The sequence below is a fragment of the Cygnus atratus genome, chromosome 2 (genome assembly GCF_013377495.2).
Source record: "Cygnus atratus isolate AKBS03 ecotype Queensland, Australia chromosome 2, CAtr_DNAZoo_HiC_assembly, whole genome shotgun sequence".
Taxonomy (NCBI): Eukaryota; Metazoa; Chordata; class Aves; order Anseriformes; family Anatidae; genus Cygnus; species Cygnus atratus.
In genome coordinates, this window is record NC_066363.1 from 64,549,297 (window position 1) to 64,570,656 (window position 21,360).

The window sequence follows — 21,360 nt, forward strand, 5'->3', positions numbered from 1 at the left end:
TCTGTTACTCCTCTCAGGCTGTCCTAAGGAGCTTACCTGGGTGCTGGCTGGCTGTGATCTTGCCTGCAGGTGTGGCTTACGTCTTCATAGGGGATGTGATTGGACACTGAATAGGGTGCAGCAGCAAGACGTATCCTGGATTTTTCTTATAGGTTGGGGACCATGAGGGATATAAAAGAGCACAGGTGGCCCAGCAAAGAGCTGGGGGGCTAGCATGGGAGCTGTTGTGAAAGCAGAAATGTAAGGCTGTTCTGGGTGGTAGCAGGGGACCCTTTACATCCACGGTGTCTCTGGAGAGAACCCCGGGCCACATGGTTCCCTTCCTTGTGTGTGATCACTGAGGACTGCTCACTGATATAGCAACATGAGGATTTTCAGGTAGCTGGTCATTATTTCCCATTTGTCCTGAAGTTTAAACAATATTTTGGAGGTGTTTGTGGAGACTTATCCCAGCTCTTTTTCCCTTTTTGGAAGAAAATTTACCTCCTCCTGGCATGACCGAGGCAAAAAGAAAACACTTTTGAGGAAGGTAATTGCTATCATCCCCTCTTTACTGAGCCTCTCTTTTTTTCCCCTGTATTTTTCCTATTTTGTATTTAGGCATCCTGCTTGTATCTGTAATCACTGGGAGTTTCTGCCCTTAAGAACTGAGCAGTGTAGCATTGTTCAGTCACCTTGTGGTTTCGTTTCATTTAATATTAAACTTTTGAAGAGGTGAATAAACTCTTAGCCAAATGCAAACTATCAGTATGGCTCGATTCGCTATTCGATTTGGCTGTTTTGTGCAAAGTGAGTGTAAAATGGCTGCCAATTTGACTGGGTGTCACTTTGTGCTCTGACTTATCCACACGCTGGTAGAGAGACCAGTACTGTGTACAATGTAATCCAGTTGTTATAGACAGATACGGATGAGTTCCGGGAACAAGGCTGGCCTAGAAATAGAGGATCATATTAGAGAAAGATCCACATAGCGTATTAAAGTCATTAGATGATGATTTGCTCATGGAACCTCTCATCTTGGATGATCCTGTGTTTGCTGATGGATTTTGCCTCGACTTTGCAAGAGCGATTAGAGTATATTAATTAAAATGTTAGGTAATATTAATATTGTTAGGAATGCTAATGCCAGTTTACCTTTCTGTCATCTCGAACTGGCTTGATGTAATTCAGTGCAGATCACTGGTACTCATAGATGTGAAATTTTGATTCTTGTTTTTCTTCCTAACTTCTTTTTCTCTGTTCTTCCTCAGTCTGCTACATCAGTCTAGTCATGGCCATAGAGCTTCTGTCTGCTTGCTCTCAGAGTACAGAGTTGTGCTCTGGTTTCGTTCCTTTAAAAGTAAAAAGAAGGGGAAGTAATCGAATATCATTCCCTTAACTGGAGCCATGTTCTTGTCTGAGCAAAAAGGTTAGCGGTCCTTTTGGGAAACATTCAGGCCAGATTTTCAAGATCTACTCCTGGGAACTTATTCTGCAGCTGGATCTCCTCTGCCTTTGTAAGCCTTACAGAGAGTACTTCTAAAAAGTGTTGATCATAGAAATGCCTGACTTGTCAAGAAGCAGGAGGAATTGTCTTTGGGAAAGCAGTTGTTGGTCTGTTTAAAAAAAAATAAAAAAATCACAACAAGCAACAGTTAGTGAAATCAGATTTCACTCTGCACTAACTGTCCTTGCATATTTATTATATGGTGGTTGTTAGGTATTTCCCATATAGTTCTGTCACTGGTCTACCGTTAATTACAGAGTTTAAATCCATTGACCAAGTCACTGATGGAGGATTCATTGTGGCAGAGAATTTGTCAAAGGTGTTTTTTTCCCCTTAGATGTCCGTATATAGACTTTGCATCATTTTTTTTTCCATAGAGGGTGTTTGACTCATGAGTCAGGAGACTTGAAGTCATAGGAAGAAAAGCTCAACCAAATAAATCAGGTTCAAATGCTATTTTTTACCCAGGAAGCAACTGTTCTTAGATGGTTGAGTCTTCCTCAGCATCTGTTGCTCAACCTTGCTTCATAGAGCAGTGGTAGCTTGCTGTTAGTCAAACTTTTGCGAAACTTTGTCGGTGGTCGCAGCAGAATACAGCGGTGATACCATGCTGTGTCCGGAGATTCTGAGTCACGTTAGATTCAGGAAACAACAGTATAAATAGAGCTCTCCAAATAGTAGGTTTACATCATCATCATGTGTTTCCAGCTGGGGGATAAATACTTCCTCATTCCAGTGTGATGTCACTTTTCCAGACCCTCTCTAAAACTAAATATAGTCACAGAAAGTGTCACTGCACATACTAAAGCAACTAAAGCAGTTGAGTCATTTAAGACCTTGGAGAATTGGCAAGAATATGCTGTATCATCACTGACAGTCACAGAGGATGACTTAATGAGTAAAAGGGAGGTATGGTCTTGTGGTTAAAGCGTGGGTTTGTAGGTCACTAGTTCTGTTACATAGGGACTGGCCTTGCAGAGATGAGACTGTCCATTTGTCTGTCTGTTGATACTTAGACTGACGAATTGCAACCCATCACCAGGATATCTGGGTATGTTTTACGTGGAGTCCCCAGGCAGCTTCATGGCATTTCTGGTGGCTTCCACTTTTACAAACCAAGCTCCACTGGCAGTGGAGTTCCCTTCTTTCTAAAGGGAATGGTAAGGAAGGAGGGGGATCCCTTGGTCCTGATTTCAGTGGCTGCGGAACACGTTCGCTCGTTTCATCGCTCAAAACACCTGAAACAACAGCGCTGCAGGATCCTGTGCTGAGCTCTTAAATTCAGAGTCACCCAAAATCAGTGTCTGCTCTTGGAAGTGTTGATTTTAACATTGCAGTTTCCCGTTCATTACGAGGAGGCATCAGGCTGAAGCAAGCAAAAAATAATTAATAAAATAAAACATGATGAGGTGTTTGAGCCCTGTACAGAGGTCAGTAGCATTCATTAGATCAAAAAAAAAAACAACGGAGCGGCCATCTCAATGAGCGATTGTCCTTACACCTCATCATTATAGCTGCTCATTTCCCTGCCTTAATAATTCTGTCATTACTAACCATTGCGGCATCTTGCTAGCTGTTCTTACAGTGCAGTCCAGTCTCAGAAAGCAATTAATAACCACTGTCTGTAGATAGCATTTTGAAATGATGGGATGTTCCCTCCCAATCTTTGGATGTGAAAATACAGGAAAAAAATTACTGTTTAGGCCTGTCAGATGGCCGGGAGACCTAGGAGTCCAGAGAGAGCAGAGCTATGCAGGGCTGGCAGCACCACCATAACCTGGGGAGATCTTGGGCTTTCTGAAGCTGGACTTTATGAAGCTGGGCTTTTTGAAGTTCCCTTACCCACGTCCGTGACAGAGAGATGTACTCTTTCAATTATGTGGTTAAATATTCCGGATATACAGAAATGGAAGGTCACTTCTGAAATTTTGGACTGTAGCTTGCAGATGTAAGGACACATCTTCGTGGGAAAAACAGCTGTCAGGTGGCATTTCAGTCTTTAAGGCAAGGACTGAATACATCCTGCTGTTACAGTTCACACTTCTGTGGATTGCATTCAGTGTGAATCCTTCTCATAATTCATTTGAATCTGGCAAATACATATGTTGTAAAGCTCATAAATCCCAATGCGAGCATTTCTGATCTTTTATTTTATTTTTTTTTCCACGGACAGTGGGAGCTCATTCGCCAATTTCTGAACTGCTGGCTTTGCAGAGCTGAAAGGTGCCATTTGTCAAAAGGCACAAAGGAGCGCTGCCCGTGCTCGCTGAGTCAAGGGAGGGAGTACTACGCTTGCTGTCATTATGGGGAAGTTCACGGGTAGGTAAATGGTAATTTTCCAAACCAGAATTTGGCACAGTAGAACTAACTTATTCTTTCTCTTGAACAAAAAGACTGTAGAGCTTTTATCAAGCATAGTGATTTGCGCTCTCTGAGATCCAGCAGGAAACAAATTGGGAAAAAGAAAACACAGCAGTGGCTTTGCCCGCAGTTTCTACTTTTTGCTCCCAGAAGCTTACCATTATTTGTGTGTTATCTAGGTGCTGAAATGAAAACGTCTTCCTCTTCAGCTTTTGGGTTGTCGTGTCTCTTGTGGTAACTGGTCTGTGCATGGCATGAAAAGGCCTACTGTGCATGGGGAATCAGTTCAGCCCTTCAGATGTGGAGAGGCTGGGAAATGGACAACAAAGGCTTCTTGTGAATTGCCAAGAAATGCTTTGCTATAGTAACTAAACAGAGATTAATGTTAGTGCAAAAGCAGCTCTGATGTGTTCAGCTTGCAGAGCCCTGCTCTGTGTCACAGCAAAGATGTTTTTATGCTGCGTCTTTTCTGGTGCCCTGCCATGTGGGCCATGTTGCGCAGGAGGTGGGTAGCTGGCTGAGACCCCAGCTTTAATGACGATGCCTGCTGCCCTGGGCTGCATCCAGAACAGTTTTGGAGGGGTTTGGCATTTGGTTCTTTTCTCTTGGTAAGGTAAGTTGGGCAGTGCTTGCAGCTTCCACATGGCATTCCTGCTTGGTACATACTTTCTGTGTCTCCAGGGCATCACTTGTAGAAGGAGACAGTGCCTGGCGGGAGCTCAGGGAACAGGAATACTTTGGGAGTTTCATAGCTGGCCCCATTTCTTTTGATGTTTGTTTGCTCTTTGGAAGCTTTCATGTGATGCAGGGACTAGCAGGATGTAGAACCATATGATTTGGTCAGCCCTGGATTATGGTAGCTTTTGTAAAACATTTTAGCCTTGAGCAGCATTCATCCTCTTACCTTCCCTGGTTTGCTGTAGGCTGTATTCAGAAGGTCAGTGACCTAAACTAGTTCATTATTTATTTTCCTGTAGCATCTGTAGTCTCCTTTCAAGGCCAAAGGACTGTATTCAAAGTCTGTAAATGTATATGTTCCTTATGACCTTGAGCACAAAGACAGGCCAGGAAGTTGTAGGTTAAACAAAATCAGTTAAATCTTAATGCAGAAACATATTCTGATGCTGGAAGAAAGAAATAGCGTGAAGCCATCCAGCTCTTCTAGTGGCATAGCTTTCATCATTAGAGCATTTACGAATGCACTGCCCTGAAAGAGTCTGCGAAGCAAGGCAGAAGCAAATTATCTATCACCTCATATCCATTTGAACAATACATGTTCAATCATCAGGAGGTTTCTTCTGTCTGTTCTTCCAACTAGAGCAGCCTCAGAGCGAGCCCTGCATGCTTCCAGCAAGAGACTTCTCTAAGCAAACCACGGAACAAAATAACTAAAGAGGCCCTTTCTCCATGTAGTTTTTGGGGAAAATCTTTTGTTTAAACAAAGGGAACCAAGCCAGTAGTGTCTGGAAGGATGTAGGCTTCCTGCTGAGATGTAAATCACTTTTGATTCTGTCTGGAAGATATATTCTGGGAACAGAAATGAGTGTCTTGAGGAGCTTGTGAGGTGGGAGGAGTGGGTGGCGACAAGTGTTGCATGGTGTAAGAGGATGGCGGCTCTTTTTACACACTGACATTGCTGTGATGGGAAGGAGGAGGATCTCACCCTGGCACTGAAGGGGCACTATCTCCTGGGAATTGAGTCAACTTGGAGAAAACAGGTTAAAAGGCTTGCCTGTGGGTGTTATTTTTGGGTTATCAACTATTATATTTGTGCTGTGTTCTGCACATGGGAGCCCAATGCAAACTCAGTGTATTCCATAAAGTGGAAGAAGAAAACAGGTCCTACCATAGCTTATGTTCTTATTTGTCACGTTTTTCTATTTTTAAGATGTCTTTCTTGCCAGTGTTGCTGTCTGAAAACCCTGCAGAAGCTTCTGGGAGGTGGGCTGATAATGCATATGGTGGCCTTAAATGCAGAAACAGCAAATGGGAAGAACAAAAAAAAAAAAAAAGGAAATTTTTGTCCATCTATACTGTTTTCCATCTATAGCACAGAATATGTGAACTACTGATGATGACGACAGCAGAGGATCACCAATTTCACAGGCAAAACTGTACCTTTCCCTATGGCACGATTTCTAAAAGCCTGGCTTTTCACAACTGTCCTGCCCAGGAATCCTCTGCTGGTCAGGGCAGAATTCAGTAGACAAGCCCGAGCACATGTGGTGCTGGTTACCCAAGCAGGGTGCGATGATGCTGCGTGGCCGGCGGGTGTATCTGCGCTAGTGGTACGATAGTACAGACAGTGACATCAGTAAGGGCATAGCAGCATGGGCTTCGTGGAACACAAGGTAGTATGAACGATACCTGGTAGGCTGGTACCTGGTAGGTTGCTACCCATGATAAAGCCTGCTGTGACTTCGTCAGAGCCTGCCTGGAGGTGGCTGCAGGAAGTCTACATACTCTTTCGTATGCTGTGTAGACACACGAAGAGGATGGTGCCTGCACAGAGAGGTGAAGGCGGGGTGGTAGTAGAGAGAGATGCCAGCAGCAGTGACTGGAGAGACAGTGGTAAGCCTCTTCACTAGCCTGCCTCACTAAGTAGGGTAAAACTAGCTTAAGAACAGCTATGTTTGCTGCAACAAGACCTCTCACAGACATGTGGTGGAACCCTGATGTTTTTTTCTGCCTAGAGCAAGGCAGAAAACCTTTACAATGTAAATATATGCATGATCCCCTCCTTTAATTCATTCTTTTGTAGTAGTGGGCTAATCTTCCTACTGACAATAGGGGATAGAGTAGGTCTGGATTCCTCCTGATTTCCACCAAAGAATCAAAAGGAAGTCATAGGTATTTCTCTGGCATCCAGGGAGCTTAGGGAGCCTCAGGGACTAGTTACAAAAGGTGTTGTGTGTTTTAGCCAGCTCTGAAAGGGGGTGGCTTCATTCTTGTCATCTTTGCCAGTGCGATACCAGTGAGGGTGCAGTGGTGTGACCAAGAGGAAAATAAATGAAAGGGACTTGACCTTGGTTTGGGTACTGCAAGTACTAAACTTCTTGAAATGTCAGTCACTTCATAAGCAATCTTAGTAAGTTTGCATTTGAGCTGGTTAAGGGTTGTTTTAGCTACATAGCAAGTTATAAACTTTGCTCACTTCAACCTAGGACTCTATCCTGATTTGGTCAATGTTCCCATACTACAGAGCAATTCCATTTTAAATAACCTTCTCTGTACCCAAAAGCAATGAGGTGTTTCTTTGTTTATTCTTCTTAATGTAACACATGTACAAGCCAGTAAAGTAAAAAACAAACAAAAAAACACACAAAAGTAAAAAAAAAAAAAAAAAAAAAAAAACCACAAGTACAAGCCAGTAAACCGTGGAGGTTTAAGATGGTCCAAAGTGGGATGAATCAGAGTTTTCAATTATGTAGGTCACACTCCTTTCACCATGACTCAGAAGTTAGTCTTTTTTGTTGTCAAATCCAGATAGACCCAGAGACAGTAAAGTTCTTCAGCTTGAACAAACTGGCTTCAAATAAATGTTCATATGACCAAATTACACATGGAGCCAAAGTTTGAAGATTCATTTAATATGTAGACAGCAAACAAGAGATATGACTAAGATGATTTTTCTTAAAACTTATGCTGAAGTTTGCTTGAGTTGGTCTTTTGCAGTAAGACTCCCACTGACCTATTCTTTGCCCCTACCATTATGCCAAGAGATTAGATGCAGATGAAGGATAGCTAAAATAAGAATGAGGAGAGCCACACAAAAATTGTTCTTCCTGTCACTGATGCCAGTCATCTGTATGGAAGGCCACTAAGCATAAACAACTCCTTTGTAGGATGGACAGTGTCAGGCTTGTACAAAGCATGTACAAAGGCTTTGCATGCCAGGTAATTATTACAATAGAAAAACAGTGATGGAGTCAGCAAGCGAGCTATTCCTCCATGTATGTCATCAGACATCTGTTGAAGTTCCTTCTCAGTGTCCTCCTGCTCTTATTGTTCAGAGCATGTGAGCTCCAGGCCTGGCCGGCATGTTTGTAATTACTGTTCCTAATGTCATCCTGATGCTGCTTGCTGTGCCACGGAGAACATGTGTTCCTGCAAAGCTAGGCTGTCATGTGGACCGCTCAAGGGTGCAGATGAACTTTAATCAGGCTGCTTTGGTATAAGCCCGTCTCCCTGCAGAATGATAAAAGGAAAAAAAAAAAAAAACTTTATAGCCTTGCTTTTCAGTAGGTTTCATGAGTATTGGCTGCTGCCTTTATGGATGCCCATTGACAGAGACTTCTTGAGCAGCCACAACTGCAAGTGAGTTAATGGTTGCTGTGAAAATCAATCCCAAACTAGCAGCCACCTAGCAATCAGGCATAATCAGGTTAAGAAACACCCAAGTGTGTCACACCTGGGTTCACATCTGGACCTGGATATGTTGTTCAGTGAGAGTGCAGGGGCCTGGCTGCTGCCTGCAGTCTTCTCCCTTGTAGTCTCCTGCAGATACAGTTCTTGTATTTGGTATGTTATCAGGAACATGTCTGCCTGTTCTGGTTGTTTATGGACCCATTGTCCCTGGGTTTGTTTAATCCCTTTTTGAACCTGCTGATTCTGTCTGCCTGGGGCAGATGTTGCAGGTCATTGCTGTGGCAACAGGTTCCAGAAGTTCACTACCCGCTCAGTAGAAATGTGCCATCTTTTATTCATTTTTTAAATAATTGTAAATGGTTTAGTTTCTTGCTAGCTTAGGTGAATGCGTCCTGCATCTAACATTATTAAATGCAGTGAAAAGCAGTCCTGTGGATACCATTTCCACTGCAGTAAACGTTGATCGTATCCCCTATCAGACTTCTCCTTTATAAGCAAAAGACTCCCAGACTTTTCAGTCTCTTCATAAAGCAGCTCCTCTGTCCCCTTAATTATCATAGTTGCCCATCTGTGTAACTTTTGTGGTTCATCCTGCTTTAAATGCAGAAAGCAGAAATACTCAAGAGGCCCTTAGTCTTCATGAAGATGGAGCTTGAAGGTGGAACTAAGACCCTCCAGAATTCACTGCACAGAAGAACCACCAAAGCTACCAGTTTGCTCACTGGACGTTGACATGCAAATACATGTCAACGTAAAAACACTAAAATAATAGCAGTTTGTAATGTGTTTTCTGTTTCATACTGTAAATGTGAGTGGCACGTTAGAGAAGAAACAAAGATAGGGTGGGTCAAAATAAGGCAGCACTACCTCACAGTTTCTGAACAAAATGGTTTAACACATGGTCCTAGCCCTGCGAACACTTCCAGCTGTGTTGTTACCAAGAACAATCATGTGAATTTGCAGGGACTATTCATGGCAGTAAGCAGCATTGTTGCATCTGAATCCGTGATGCTTATTTGTGTACATACACATGTGCATATTAGACGTAAGGGTTTTTTTGAACACAGCCTTTTTTTGAACACAGCCTTGTGTTCTACCAATGTAAATGTCAATGCCTTAAAAAGGAAGAGTAAAGACTAGCTTACCTCTGTGGAAGAACTGCAGGAATTTCCTTGTACAAAATTCATAGCTAGACTGAGATAATGGTTTACGATTAATGGTTTAAGATGAGAAATGAATCTGAGGGTTCCTAAGCTTGGCCACATGGATTTTTAAAACTAACGATCGGTTTTGTAATGATTATTTTTGTCAACCTTCTATGTGCCATTGCTCCCTGCAGGTGGAGGGTTAACTTTGCACAGTAAGCAATGTCGTGGCTGTCGTTGGCATTTCTCTCTGGAACAGTGAAGGAACCCATTTTCTTACTGGGTGATCATCTTTATGTGAATTTCAACCTCTGCATCCTCTGAATGTTGTTTGCACACTTTGAACCAGGGTAGTTGTATGCTGTTTTTAGTAGATGTTTTCTTGAAAGCCTTAGAGGCCATAGCTCTTGGCAGAGATCAGCTGTTGAGTTTTACCCTCTTGACCTATGCTCTAAGAATCTCCATGTTTTTTATTGGAAGTTATAAATAATTGAGGATATTAAGTTTGATCTTCTAATTGGCAAGGAGAAAACTGAAAAAAGCATTACATGTGAAAGGCATTGCATTACTTGATTCTAAATTCCTTGTGTGCAGGGAGAAATGACAACATAAATCAATATTTAGTTTGAATTTCAAAATTTTCTATCAAGATAACAGGAGAGCTAGTTTACAGTCAAAATTTTGTCCAGTAAAACTTGTCCTATGAATCACACTTCCAGTGTTTCAAAAAGATCAGCACTTTTCTAGGATAAATATGGTCCATTTTGGCACATTCCTCATTTAATTTTTCTGCCTTTTCCCACTTTGGATAGATTATCATTCATAACAAAAAGCTACAGAGGCTTTATGGTGCAGCTGTACTCTCATGTGTAAGAAGTTTGGCTGCCTTCCAAAAGTGGCACATTTCATCCATGGCTGTCGTAAAAGCTGCTACCAAGTATTCTAACCATACCGACAGGCTTGTGTTTCAACCATCTTCATTATATTTTTAAGTCAAGTCATGTTCAGGAATATTCCTGGGCCCCTGGCTACGTAGTACAGCAGTTCTGTGAAATATCTCCTGGGACATCAGCTGTCATCTGAGTCATTGAGAAAGGAGTTTGATACCTACCCAGTCCTTAGTGAAACATTTGCTTGTAGGACCATCTGCCCCTTTAATAGAGTTGTCATTTCAACAGAGCTTCAATTTTTGCAGCAGCTGCCTATTGATAGTAAGTTAGATGCAGGGATGTTGCAGAGAAGAATGGCAGAGCCTGACTGCAGTGCTGTCATTGCCTTCAGCTCAGCCTGCCCGTACATCATCTTCCCCACTGATGAAATAAATCCCCAATGCATTCTCTTCCTGATCCACCCTTCAGATTTCTTCTTGAAATGTCTCCAGCTAGGAAGGCAAGTTGTACAACAGCTTGGACCAGATGCCTTTTTCATGGCCTCTGCTTACGTTGAGCATCTTTCTGTGCCCGTTAAGATGCACTTGGCTAACTCACATGAAAGCATCGGCAAAGACATAGGAATATACCACTTAAACAAGCATTTCTAAGTTCTCTTTTTAGGCTTGAGTTTGAACTCTCAATCTCTGTTTACTATGGGACTTGCCAGACATCTTCCTTTCAGCTGTCCAACCGAGTGTACCTACTGGACCACTGCACATCTGAGCAGTCCACCTTTAGCACCCCAGCACTGTCAAGCCCTGCAGTGACTCCCACTGGGCATGAAGGACTGGCACAAATGCTGTGGGCTTTGGGAGGCAGGCATCCTGTAAGCAAAACCTTGAATGAAAAGCCTGCATTTCTTGAACAGATCCCATGCAAGTGAATTTCAGCTGTTCTTCTCTTTATAGATGTCCTCTGTGACCAGGCACAAATGTGACAAATAGGCATTATGAAATAATGCAGGTCAGGAAGGGACATTCTAATAGTTTGCCCATTAGCCTGAGAGCTGGGAGATGCAAATTAGCTTTTCTGTCCTGCAGCTGATATTCTGTGTCCTTTATAGTGGAAGCCTGTCTCAATTAACTTTAGACAAAGTCTCTGTTTAGGCATCTGGTTTAAAAGATACATGTCTAGTCTTGACTGGGTACCAAGGCTGTCTTGGTAGATGGAGGAAAGGCAGGCTCCATCCTAAAATGTTGCTTAAATTAGATAAGGTAAACAGCCTTCTGGAGGTGTGTATTTCTGTCAATTGAGTCCAGGAATCTCAGATGATTAATTTAGACTAGATGCTTAAATTTGTGATGGCAGAAGGTAGCAGAAATGAGTCTGGGAATTGTACTCTCTCTGTACCTCTTTTCACTGTCTGTACCAATCATTAATGATTATCTGCTGTTTTGCAGGATGTTGTGGTTGGTAATGATGAAAGTGCTCAGAGATTTTATAAATAACTAAGTTAGCTTTGCAGAAGGGAAACCTACCCCCACGTAGGTAGAGGTGACCCAAATAAAGTGACTGGCTTCTTTTGAGTGGGAAATAAAAAAGAGAACTTTTATCCTCCTTCCAAACTAGTTTATAAAATTTATAAAGTCAAAAGGTTTAGAAAATTCATAAAGTCAAAAGAATAGGCAGCTTTTATGGCAATCTTGGCTCTTTTTTCTTCTCCCCTGCAGTTCAGGTCTTTCATGGACACACACATTTGTGTATGTGTATCGCATGGTCACAAATCCTCTGTGTCCAACCAAGCTGTGTGAGTAAATGAATTGCCTCTTTTCTTCTGTAGTTCTTTCCCTTCTCTGATGTGAGTGCTGTCCTTGTGGACCACAAGGATAAGTTACAACAGGTATTGGTTGTCTGTTGATTCTCAGTTGACAGACTGTAGACATAATTTCATTTAATTTCTCATTTTTGTCAGTTCCTCTCTATGGCCACTTGGAAAATCCTGAGGAGCTCAGTACATGTTATTGGGTTGTTTTGCCATGAATTTTTGTCTTCTTTTTTGGCCTTTGGGTCATCTTCCAGGCAGAAAGCAAGTGCTTTCATGGTTGGAGCAGTCATTGTATATTAATAGAGTAAACAGATTGTTAGGCAAGACCGCTGCATGCTTTTTGCTCTTTTAGGATCCTCCTTGTGAGAGGATCTCACAACCCTGCCTTCTGAGGATTTGTGGGGGAGGGAAGTGATGTCTTTTCCACTCTTTTTTGTTTGTGCTTGTTGAAAAAGCTGGGAATAGCCTTAAGACTCAGAGTGCTTTTCTCTAGAAACCTGGTACACTGGCTTTCAGTTGTGATACAAGCATGTTACTTCCCAGCAGGCAGTATGCATGCTGTGCAGGCCTTTGTCCCCTTGGCAGTGCTGCCTTCCTCACCATAAGTGGGAGATGTGACAGTTCCCATTGACTCCTAAATATGTGTCTGGTCTCACATCTCTGCCATGTGCTAGGCAATCAGAATGGAAGTGTGTTTCTCTCACAGGTTCATGTCACTCTTGTGCTGCAGAGCTGCCCTTAAAGATGCCGACAGATTTTGTGACACTGGCACAGCCGGGGTTGCTTTAAAGCATTGTGTAGTGCATGTGGGACCTTCTCCGGTGTCTCACTGTTCATTGTTTTGCACCTTCCTCTGGAGAACTCCACCTCTCAGAAGAAAATCTGATTGCATTGTAAGTAGGAAACCTGGCGTGTGTTTTAACTCAGTCACCTTTCTATCTCACTCGTACACATGCTAGCATACGTTATGAAGAACACCTTAGACTCCTTTAATTCATCAAAATTGTAAATTTTGACCGGGTCTGATCTGACACAGCATACCTATACTATAACTACACTTATCTGTATTGCTGTTACGTATTAACAGCGCTGGGTCTTTTTCTGGGGTGGGGGGCTGGTGAATGTGAACTCTGAGCTCTGAGATTTCCTCTTGTTTCTCTGACTTTACTGGACTGAATGCTCATGGGATCTTGCAGTTTGGAGTTTGGCTGTAGATCGAAATCTTCTGAGGCCCTTGTGACTGAATAAATCAGAATCTAGAATTTGGCTTCTGATCATCATTTTTTTTGTTTTATTGCTTATTGTATTCCTAGTGCTGTGACATACAAGGAGACAAGCATTTCTGAAAGAGGATTTAGGTCAAGCTGAAAGAAATTGCTATTAAATGACATCAACTTTGTTTTATATAACTAGGACTCTTAAAGTCCTTCTCGAAATATTCAGTGACACTTTTTCCTCTTCAACTCAAGGAGCAGTATCTTGTCTTGGCCAATTGCATGAGTTCCCTTGCCAGCACGCAGAGGTTGCCAGTTGTTTTCTTTTCATCGTACAGGGTGTGGCTTTCTACCATCTCTGTAAGCAGTGTTTGAGCATCGTATCCAGGTGATGGTCCAGCTCCCTGCAGCTAGACAGTGCTCACTGACTTCCTCTAACAAGCTTGGCTTTGCTGGCCTGGATATGTTCACCCTTCCTGGGTTACTCAAGATGAATCAGGCAAAGGCCACACATTAGCACAGTTTTTTGTTTCCTGCCTGTACAGCTTACCTCTTCCCTGCCTGGCACCTGGCGTATTGACCAGCACCTCTGCAAGCTCAATCTAAATCCCTTCCAAGTCAGAACAACTGCATTTATTAGAAGAGAATGGAACATCAACCCCCTCCACCCCCCCCTTTTTTTTTTAGCTGCTTTATCGTTGTGGCACATTGTGTTTGTAATACGTTGTACCTGCAAAGGTAAAGACGTGCTTTACTGAACAGCTGTAGCCTTTAGTCAGGGGTCATGATACATCTTTGAGCTGGATTCAGATAGCTCTGTGAATAGCAGAACTAATGAAACCTGATTTCCTTTTCCTTTTTCTTATCTGGAATTACTGGGCGTGTTAAAAAGTTAGGAATCTGATGCTCAAACATACTGGCCTACAAACAAATGTGCACAAAGCGTGATCCCATGAACTTTGTTTCTTGGTGAAATTAGTCCACAAATGATTCTGTGGCTAGTCCTATCTCACTGTCTTAAAAAAATACAGAGAAATGAATGTCTGAAGTTTTCTCATGGTTGAGTTAGTTTGTAGGTTGTTTGCCAACTGTTAAGAAACGGAAGCTATATCCCCTCTATTAAGCTGTTCTGTTAGTTTCTTTAGTCTCCAATTCATATCTTCACTGTCTAAACTGTAAGGATTTGATCGAATGAAACTTGATTAAAAAGTCTGGCATATAGCTCAATAATAGATACAGAAATGTTTTATCCCAAACATTCCCAAAAGGATTGGTAAGCGTGAAATGTGAAAAAGTCTGTTACACCAGATGCTGTAAAGTTCACTTCACTGTGAGTTGAAACCATTTCTAGTATGAAGCGTTGCACTTGCTGAAGCGTGCAGGCAGAACCTCAAAATGCTATGTACGGTCTCCATATGCAGCTGTAGGGGTGGCATAAGGCTTCCTCAGTGGGACTGGCTAACTATACTCTTTCTAATTCTCCAGCATGATCAAATGGCACAGTGTAATGACCACAAGAGATCTAGTTTTCATGTGGTTAAAACATGCCCGGAAGCCTGGCATTGCATCAGTGATATTTATCAGCTGGTAAAGCATTGCTAGGAGCTGGCTGCCGAGACAAACCAGTGCTTGATACATCACGCTCTCGTCGTGTGACTTTGGAGGTCCCTGCTTGTATGGTTTCTTCTCTGGTCTGAGGAGAAGTTTTGTCCCTTTTCTATGCCCACATACATTTGTGTGCACCAAAGAGGTTAGTGAAGGCTTCAGCTGGCCTCGAATGGCAGCACAAAAGCCATGAGCAACCAGAAGTCACATTTGCATGCATCAGAATTCTCATTGCCACTAATTTTGATCTAAGTGACAGTGGTGGGGCAAATGGGGACAAGCAGCTCTTCCAGAGGGCAGAAGAAGCTGTGGGTGATTTTGGCTGGGAAGTCAAGTGAAGCCCTAGCAAAGCAACTGGAGCAGGCTCTTGCCCAAGGAGCGGTGAGATGGCCCCTTCTGGACCTCTGCCTCTGTGATGCTGGGACTCACGTTCTGCCTGAGGACATCTTGCGTGTGTTGTGTTGAGGTGGTCTTCCATGTTAGCTTCACTCTGAATGTCAGAGAAATCACAGTGGCTGCTTGTGACAAATATCAACAGAGTGGATAAGGGCTGCCCAGCTGAAACTTTCAGATCTGAGTGAAATGCTTTACAGAGGGAAAAAGCCCATGTAATTCCTTTGGGGGAAATTGAGTGCTCCTGATGCAGGTCCAGGATAACCCTAAGGGACTGCAGATTAAAGGCAGACACCAAAGTTTCCATACCTGCGTTGAAAGGTTTTCTTGTTGGAGAGGGCTGAGATTAAAACTCCTTGTGGTATGCAGTGGAGGTTCTTATAGCTCCTTTGGACAACCAAAGGGATGCTCCAAGCTCAGAGCAGCTGGAGTTTTGAAATCCTCCTGGGAACAGTGAAGCATGCTCAGTTCCCATCTATTAGGGAACTGAGGTATCTTAATAGAAGCTTTTCCTGATGCACTTCTGGGAAGTACAAATAACAGTTCCTCCAACTGCGCATAAGTAAAGCCGTCTCAGATCCTTGCAGAGATCTCTCCTGTATCCATAATCAGTAAAAATGATTTTTTAGGCTCATTTTTTAGGCTCATTTGTTTCCTCCTAGGAGGGGCTTTGCTCACACTAATAATTGCTTCCATCTGACAGCTGGAGGTGTGCTGTTCTGGAACTGTCACTGGGACAGGAGGTGCAGGAATGCTAAGCCTCTGCTAGGTCCTTGCTGTGAATGACAGCTGTTGTCTGATAGGTTTCCTCCTTTTAGCTGTTCTCCACGTGTTCTCCACGACTAGTGAAATTGTCAGTTTTTTTTGAAAAAAATAAAAAAATAAAAAAATCTTGCTCCTAAGTTAGAGACTGTATTAAATCAAACTTTTCCATCCCCCCAGTTGATCCTTTTTTCATTTTCTGTGTTTGATATAATATCATCAACTTTTTCATGGCTTTGTACAATAATGCCAGAAGCCAGGAAACCAGCTTCTTTATTGCCTTCCTACCTTCTCTGCAATGGATGCTTTGTTGCCTACCCTCAATTTTTCCTAGGCTACTGACTCAGCTCAGGAAGCAGATGTGGATAAACGAAGGCATATTGCAGCTGATATTTTGTCTGGATGTGATCATTGCTTATTGTGCTTTGGAGGGTTATTTGCATGGCAATGAAAACTCTTCAGTATTGCAGTGAACGCAAACGCTGGCAATGTTTGCTTTCTGTAAATGAGAGGATGCATCAGAGTCTTTTCTGAAATGGAAGCAGAAGAGCAAGAGATGAGGAGGTGCTGCCATCGCCTCCCACCAGCAGGGTATTGTGACCAGGTGACTGGATTCCTGTGTTTTGTTGATTCTCACTTTGGAAGGGATTATTTTAGATGAACTAGACCAAAACCAGCAACAACAGAAGCCATGGACCAAACAGTTGGAGTACAAAATAGTCTCTGTAGACTTAGGAGGGTCTGTTTTGTTGAGAACAGACAACATGATTTTTTTCCAAAGGGTAGCCCAAGTGGATGTGACTCAGGAGGGAACCATCCAAATTTCTGTGAAGCCCAGCTTCTTTTCAGCATCGTAGAGCCAACTGAAACCTACTCTATTGTAAAAACATTGGCATCAGCACAGGCATGTGCCTTGTTCACCCTCAAATATTGTAGTGCTAAATGTAATTTTATTATAGGGAAGCCACACCTATAACAGTAAAGACCTGTCCGAGCTAGAGAGATTTGCATTGGTGTGATGACATCCTACAGAACTGGAAAACTCTGTTAAATGGGTTGCTTTGGTGCAAAATGGAGCTTGCAGCAGAAAGCCTGTCACAGCATGTTGCCAAATTTTATGTCCTGCTGTGTCTTGAGGACAAATACTAGATGCACAGTTTAGAGAAAAGCATTTTTGAAACTAAATATATTTACAGTGGACAAAAACTCTCTTAAAGAATCTGTATATCCAGTGAGCACACAGCATGCATGCAGTCATTTGGCAGTAGATGTGAAATCCCTAAAGGTCAAGGAGCGTGTTGTCTCTAGTCCTTGCTCCAGCCTCTGCTCACCATTGGACCCCTGCTGCAGGATATATCTCTGTTCAGATCCATGAGGTCAAGTTTCTTCCAAGGTAGCAGTGCAAACAATGTGAGCAGCACTCAGTAAACAGATAACGTGGTGCAAAGGTACTCTGGCTGTATTTTCCTGTGGGAAATACTCATCCATCTACCATGTCTGACCTTGCATTCTCTGATCTGTTCTTCTATCATCTTTAAGAAGATGGAGACCTATGAGCAGATACTTCTCCAAAGAATGTGAGGGAAGAAACACATCTTGTTTAGTGTTGACATGCCCTTGGAAGGTAAGGACATCTTTGGTAAAATAGCTCAGCTGGCATACCCTGGAAAACTGACTTGGACTTGTTTGGGTGCTTCCCTTAATTGTGCTAGCGTGTACTGCCTTGGAGGCAAAGCCAGCTCTTATAATGTCCCTGGCAGAAAATGTAGATGTTTGCAGGGGCAATGCAGTGTTTGGTAGGAGATGCTGACTGCTGCAATCAAAACACCCCTTTGCTGTATGCTGCTGCTTGAACAGCCTAGCTCCCCACATGCTGCTTTTTCATAAAGCTTTCCTAATGAAAGCTCAGGTAGTTGTTTTGGCACCTGCCTCATGGTGCACTGAGTCACTAGGGTGAGCTTTTGCCTGCAGTGAGTTGCCTACAGAGAAATCAGCCTCTCCTGCATTTGGCATTCTGCTTCTAGTTAGGTGGGGTAAATATTTAACTCTCAGCTGAAAGGGGAAGAAGAAAAGGTATGTTGCAAATAAATCTTTTGCACCCTGTACCTGGCTCTCCAAACATGTACATGTGACATCTGCCATGACACAGGAAGGCAGAGGCTGCTCCGATGGACTGGTGGTCTCTGCATGGCTATAACCACGGCCTGGTGGTGTTTCTATTACATTTTTAGGGAGTTTTGGTAATTTCCCTTAAAGAGGGGCTTTTCAGCAGCAGCGTAACTGAGAATTTTGGATTTCTGTTGCAACTCCTAATTCCTCGCAACTCATGTGCTAGTCCCTTCTGTAGTACATTGCCTGTATTTACAGAGATGTTACCATGCTTTTCTGCCTGCAGCAGGGCTCTAGAGAGGGAGGAAAGAAAGTACATAGTGATAAGAAGTGTTATTTTGTAAAAGCAGTAAGTGGAGTGGGCAGGTTTTTTTTGGCCAGCACATTTTTAATGACAAGTTTTCTCTTAAGGTGGCTCAGATATTACAAACCTTTAACTGTGCCCTCCATCTGCAGTAATCTGACTCCCGGATGTTAAAAAATGAATTGAAATGATTAGAAGTTCTCTTTAAAAATGCTGTGTTTTTAGTTTCTTTGGTAAAGTAGCATCACATTTCAAGCTTTTCTCCACAATCATAAGGTTTGGTTTTGAAACCAATTTCTAAAATAAAAATTCGAGATATGTGCAGATTTTGCTTCTTTTCAAGAACAGTGGAAATGATGGCAAGGTTGTGAGACTGGGTAGGATGGCATGATGCCTTCAGGTATAGGAAGGTTACTAGGGAAGGAAGAGGTTAGATATGATTGCTGCTTTTGCCACTTTCACACTATCTGTAATGGAAGGAATCATCAAACATCTTGATTGCTCTTTCCTCTGTTTTATGATGGAGGGATGGTACCTGCTGAGCTTTGTGGAGTGCTTTGAAATCTGCGGGTGAACTGTAGTCCATAACTGACCCAGGATTGCTTTCAATAGTACTATAGTTGCTTGTTGGTTGTTATTGTTCCTGCAAAGGAACAAATCCAACTCCAGTTTTTTCTGCAGCAGGTGCAGGTACAAACTTACAGTTAAGGTAGACGACGATGACACTGAGAGGTAAAAAAGCTCAGTTCTGGAGTGTCCTAGAGAGCCTTCTGTTTGATATATGTGGACTCCCAGTTCAAGGGTAAATAGGCTGGACTCAGAAGGGAAAAATAAAGGGGTGGTTTTATTAAATTTCCCCCATTCCTAAGCAAACAAGGAATTTGGAATCAGCTCAACACACAAAGCCTGAGTGGGACCCTTGTGTCACAGGCCACAGAGGGGCCATTTCTAATATCTCAAAAGCTTGTGCTCTTCAGTTGGAGTTCGTAGCAAAGCTCTTGTCCAAATCCACCCACACGCAGTCGTGTTTTGGTTTCTAACCGGAAACTTCATCCAGACAGAAGGACATCCCAAATAATACAAGCTTCCCAAGGAGCTTCTTGTCTGACCTGCATGTAAACCAGTCCTGGTGTAGGATGGTGGGATAGGATGTTTTACATACAGAGTTACGGTGGTACAGCTTCTAACATGGCTGGTTTTACTGGTATAAAGATGACGTATAGGAATGAGCCAAACCACTATAAAATACATTTTAACAGTAAAACCATGTGTATGCTTGGAGGTGGGGATGGTATGGTTTTTTAATGCATCATTATAGAATAATAACAGACTGTAGATACAGCCTAAAAAAAAAGAAGAAACCTTGGCTAGCTTTTAGTCTGTAGTGACTGACATGTCTTTGGGTTATTAAAACCTTGGACTATATTAAATGATCTTAAAGATACAAGCATATTATTGTGAAGCCACTTGAAATATTGCACAATGTGGCTGCAGAGCTATGCAAATTGGAGTCATTTCCATTTGACATATGCACTGTAATTATTGAAAGCTTTTTTCCAAATTTATTTCGTCTGCTGTAGTTAATTCACAATCTCCTTTTAACATTGTCAGTTGTAATTATTTGCCAAGAGTAAATCCATGCTAACAAACATCTAGTTTTCTCTAGCTTGCAGCTTTTCTTTTGATTTCATAATGAGGTACTGCTAATCAGAGGAACCAGTGCTGGCCTTTGAGTACCCAGCAGGGCAAAAAAACATTGCAGTCAGAAAAAGAAATGCAATTAATTAGCCTAAGCTTCTTTCTAGAATCCCAACCCTGGGCATCCTGGTCATAGTGAGTTTCCTGTGTGAAAAGATCAGTCAGAGTTAACATCTCAGTAGGACTAGTAGAGAGAACTGTGTATGCCCTGAGACTTCTCGTTGAGCTCTTGTTCATTCTTTTGTAGGGGCTACAGCTAGAAAATGACATTTATTTGGGGAAAGTGATATTAGGTTGAAAATCTAGGGCTGTTTTGCATGGGAATTTGAGCCAAACTGACAAGATCTGTGACTAAAAAATGTAATAGTTGAAGGGGTTTAGGCTTCTAGATGGGTACTGCTGTTCAGAAGAAAAGGTATTCTTACTCACTTGAAAATGAATTGTCCTTTCTGCCCTTCTTTTCCTTGAAGATCAGTGTTATGCAGGTTCTGAAAGGAAATGTCAGGGCAAGTGCTTTCTAAGCATTATTGACCTACTTTACAGGTGTTTAATTTTTCATCAAGTCAGATACGTACTTGCCAGAGTATAGCTGGGTACAAACTTCATTTCTTTCACCCACCACGGCACAGGCTAAGATGTACAGGAGGGCTCATCCCCATAAGTTTTTACCCCTGGACTACTGCTTCAAACTCCCCTGGGGCTTCAGAGGGATGAGGTCAGAATGACTACATCGCAACAAGGTTGCATACAGCCCTGCAACCTGAACCATAGTTCTCCCATAGCAGAAAGTCTTGTCTGAAGGTGACACAGCAAGAGGAACTGCCTGTGTTGACCCTTTGTTCTGGTGTGGGTATTCAGCACCTACATGGTAAAACAAAGCCCATTGTGAATAGGGGTTTGTTTTCCACTGTGTGTTTGTGGAGCACCTAGGGTTTCCTGCAATGTAAATACATCAAAAGCAGGTGATGAGGATGATGGCCAGATTGATGATGAAGAACACCTTAAGCTGGGCTACCATAATTGGCTGGATCCAGCCTGCTGAACACAACAGATAAATGTTCCAGCGTTGACTTGTTTTCAGCAGATTTACAGCAGTGGGAAAGAGTTCCCACTCTCCATTAGAGCAAACTGTGGAAAAAAAAAATAGTGAATTATGGTTTGAGCTGCTACTGTAGCATAGCCGTGTCTTGTCCAGCACACACTTAGCCGGCAGGAGCA

General features: G+C 42.5%; 1 protein-coding gene across 2 annotated transcripts in view; it reads left to right on the top strand.

Annotated features, from left to right (window-relative positions):
* GFOD1 (glucose-fructose oxidoreductase domain containing 1) overlaps positions 1-21,360 on the top strand; it is a 64,043-nt gene that overhangs the window by 27,250 nt on the left and 15,433 nt on the right. Inside the window, exon 1 of one of the 2 annotated variants that reach the window (XM_035552613.2) lies at positions 3,666-3,805. The exons of the other annotated variant lie outside the window; for it this stretch is intronic. Within the exon in view, the coding sequence (XP_035408506.1) occupies positions 3,790-3,805 (16 nt within the window). The 5' untranslated portion in view covers positions 3,666-3,789. Of the gene's footprint in view, positions 1-3,665; positions 3,806-21,360 lie in introns of those variants that run through there. 2 annotated transcript variants of the gene reach the window in all.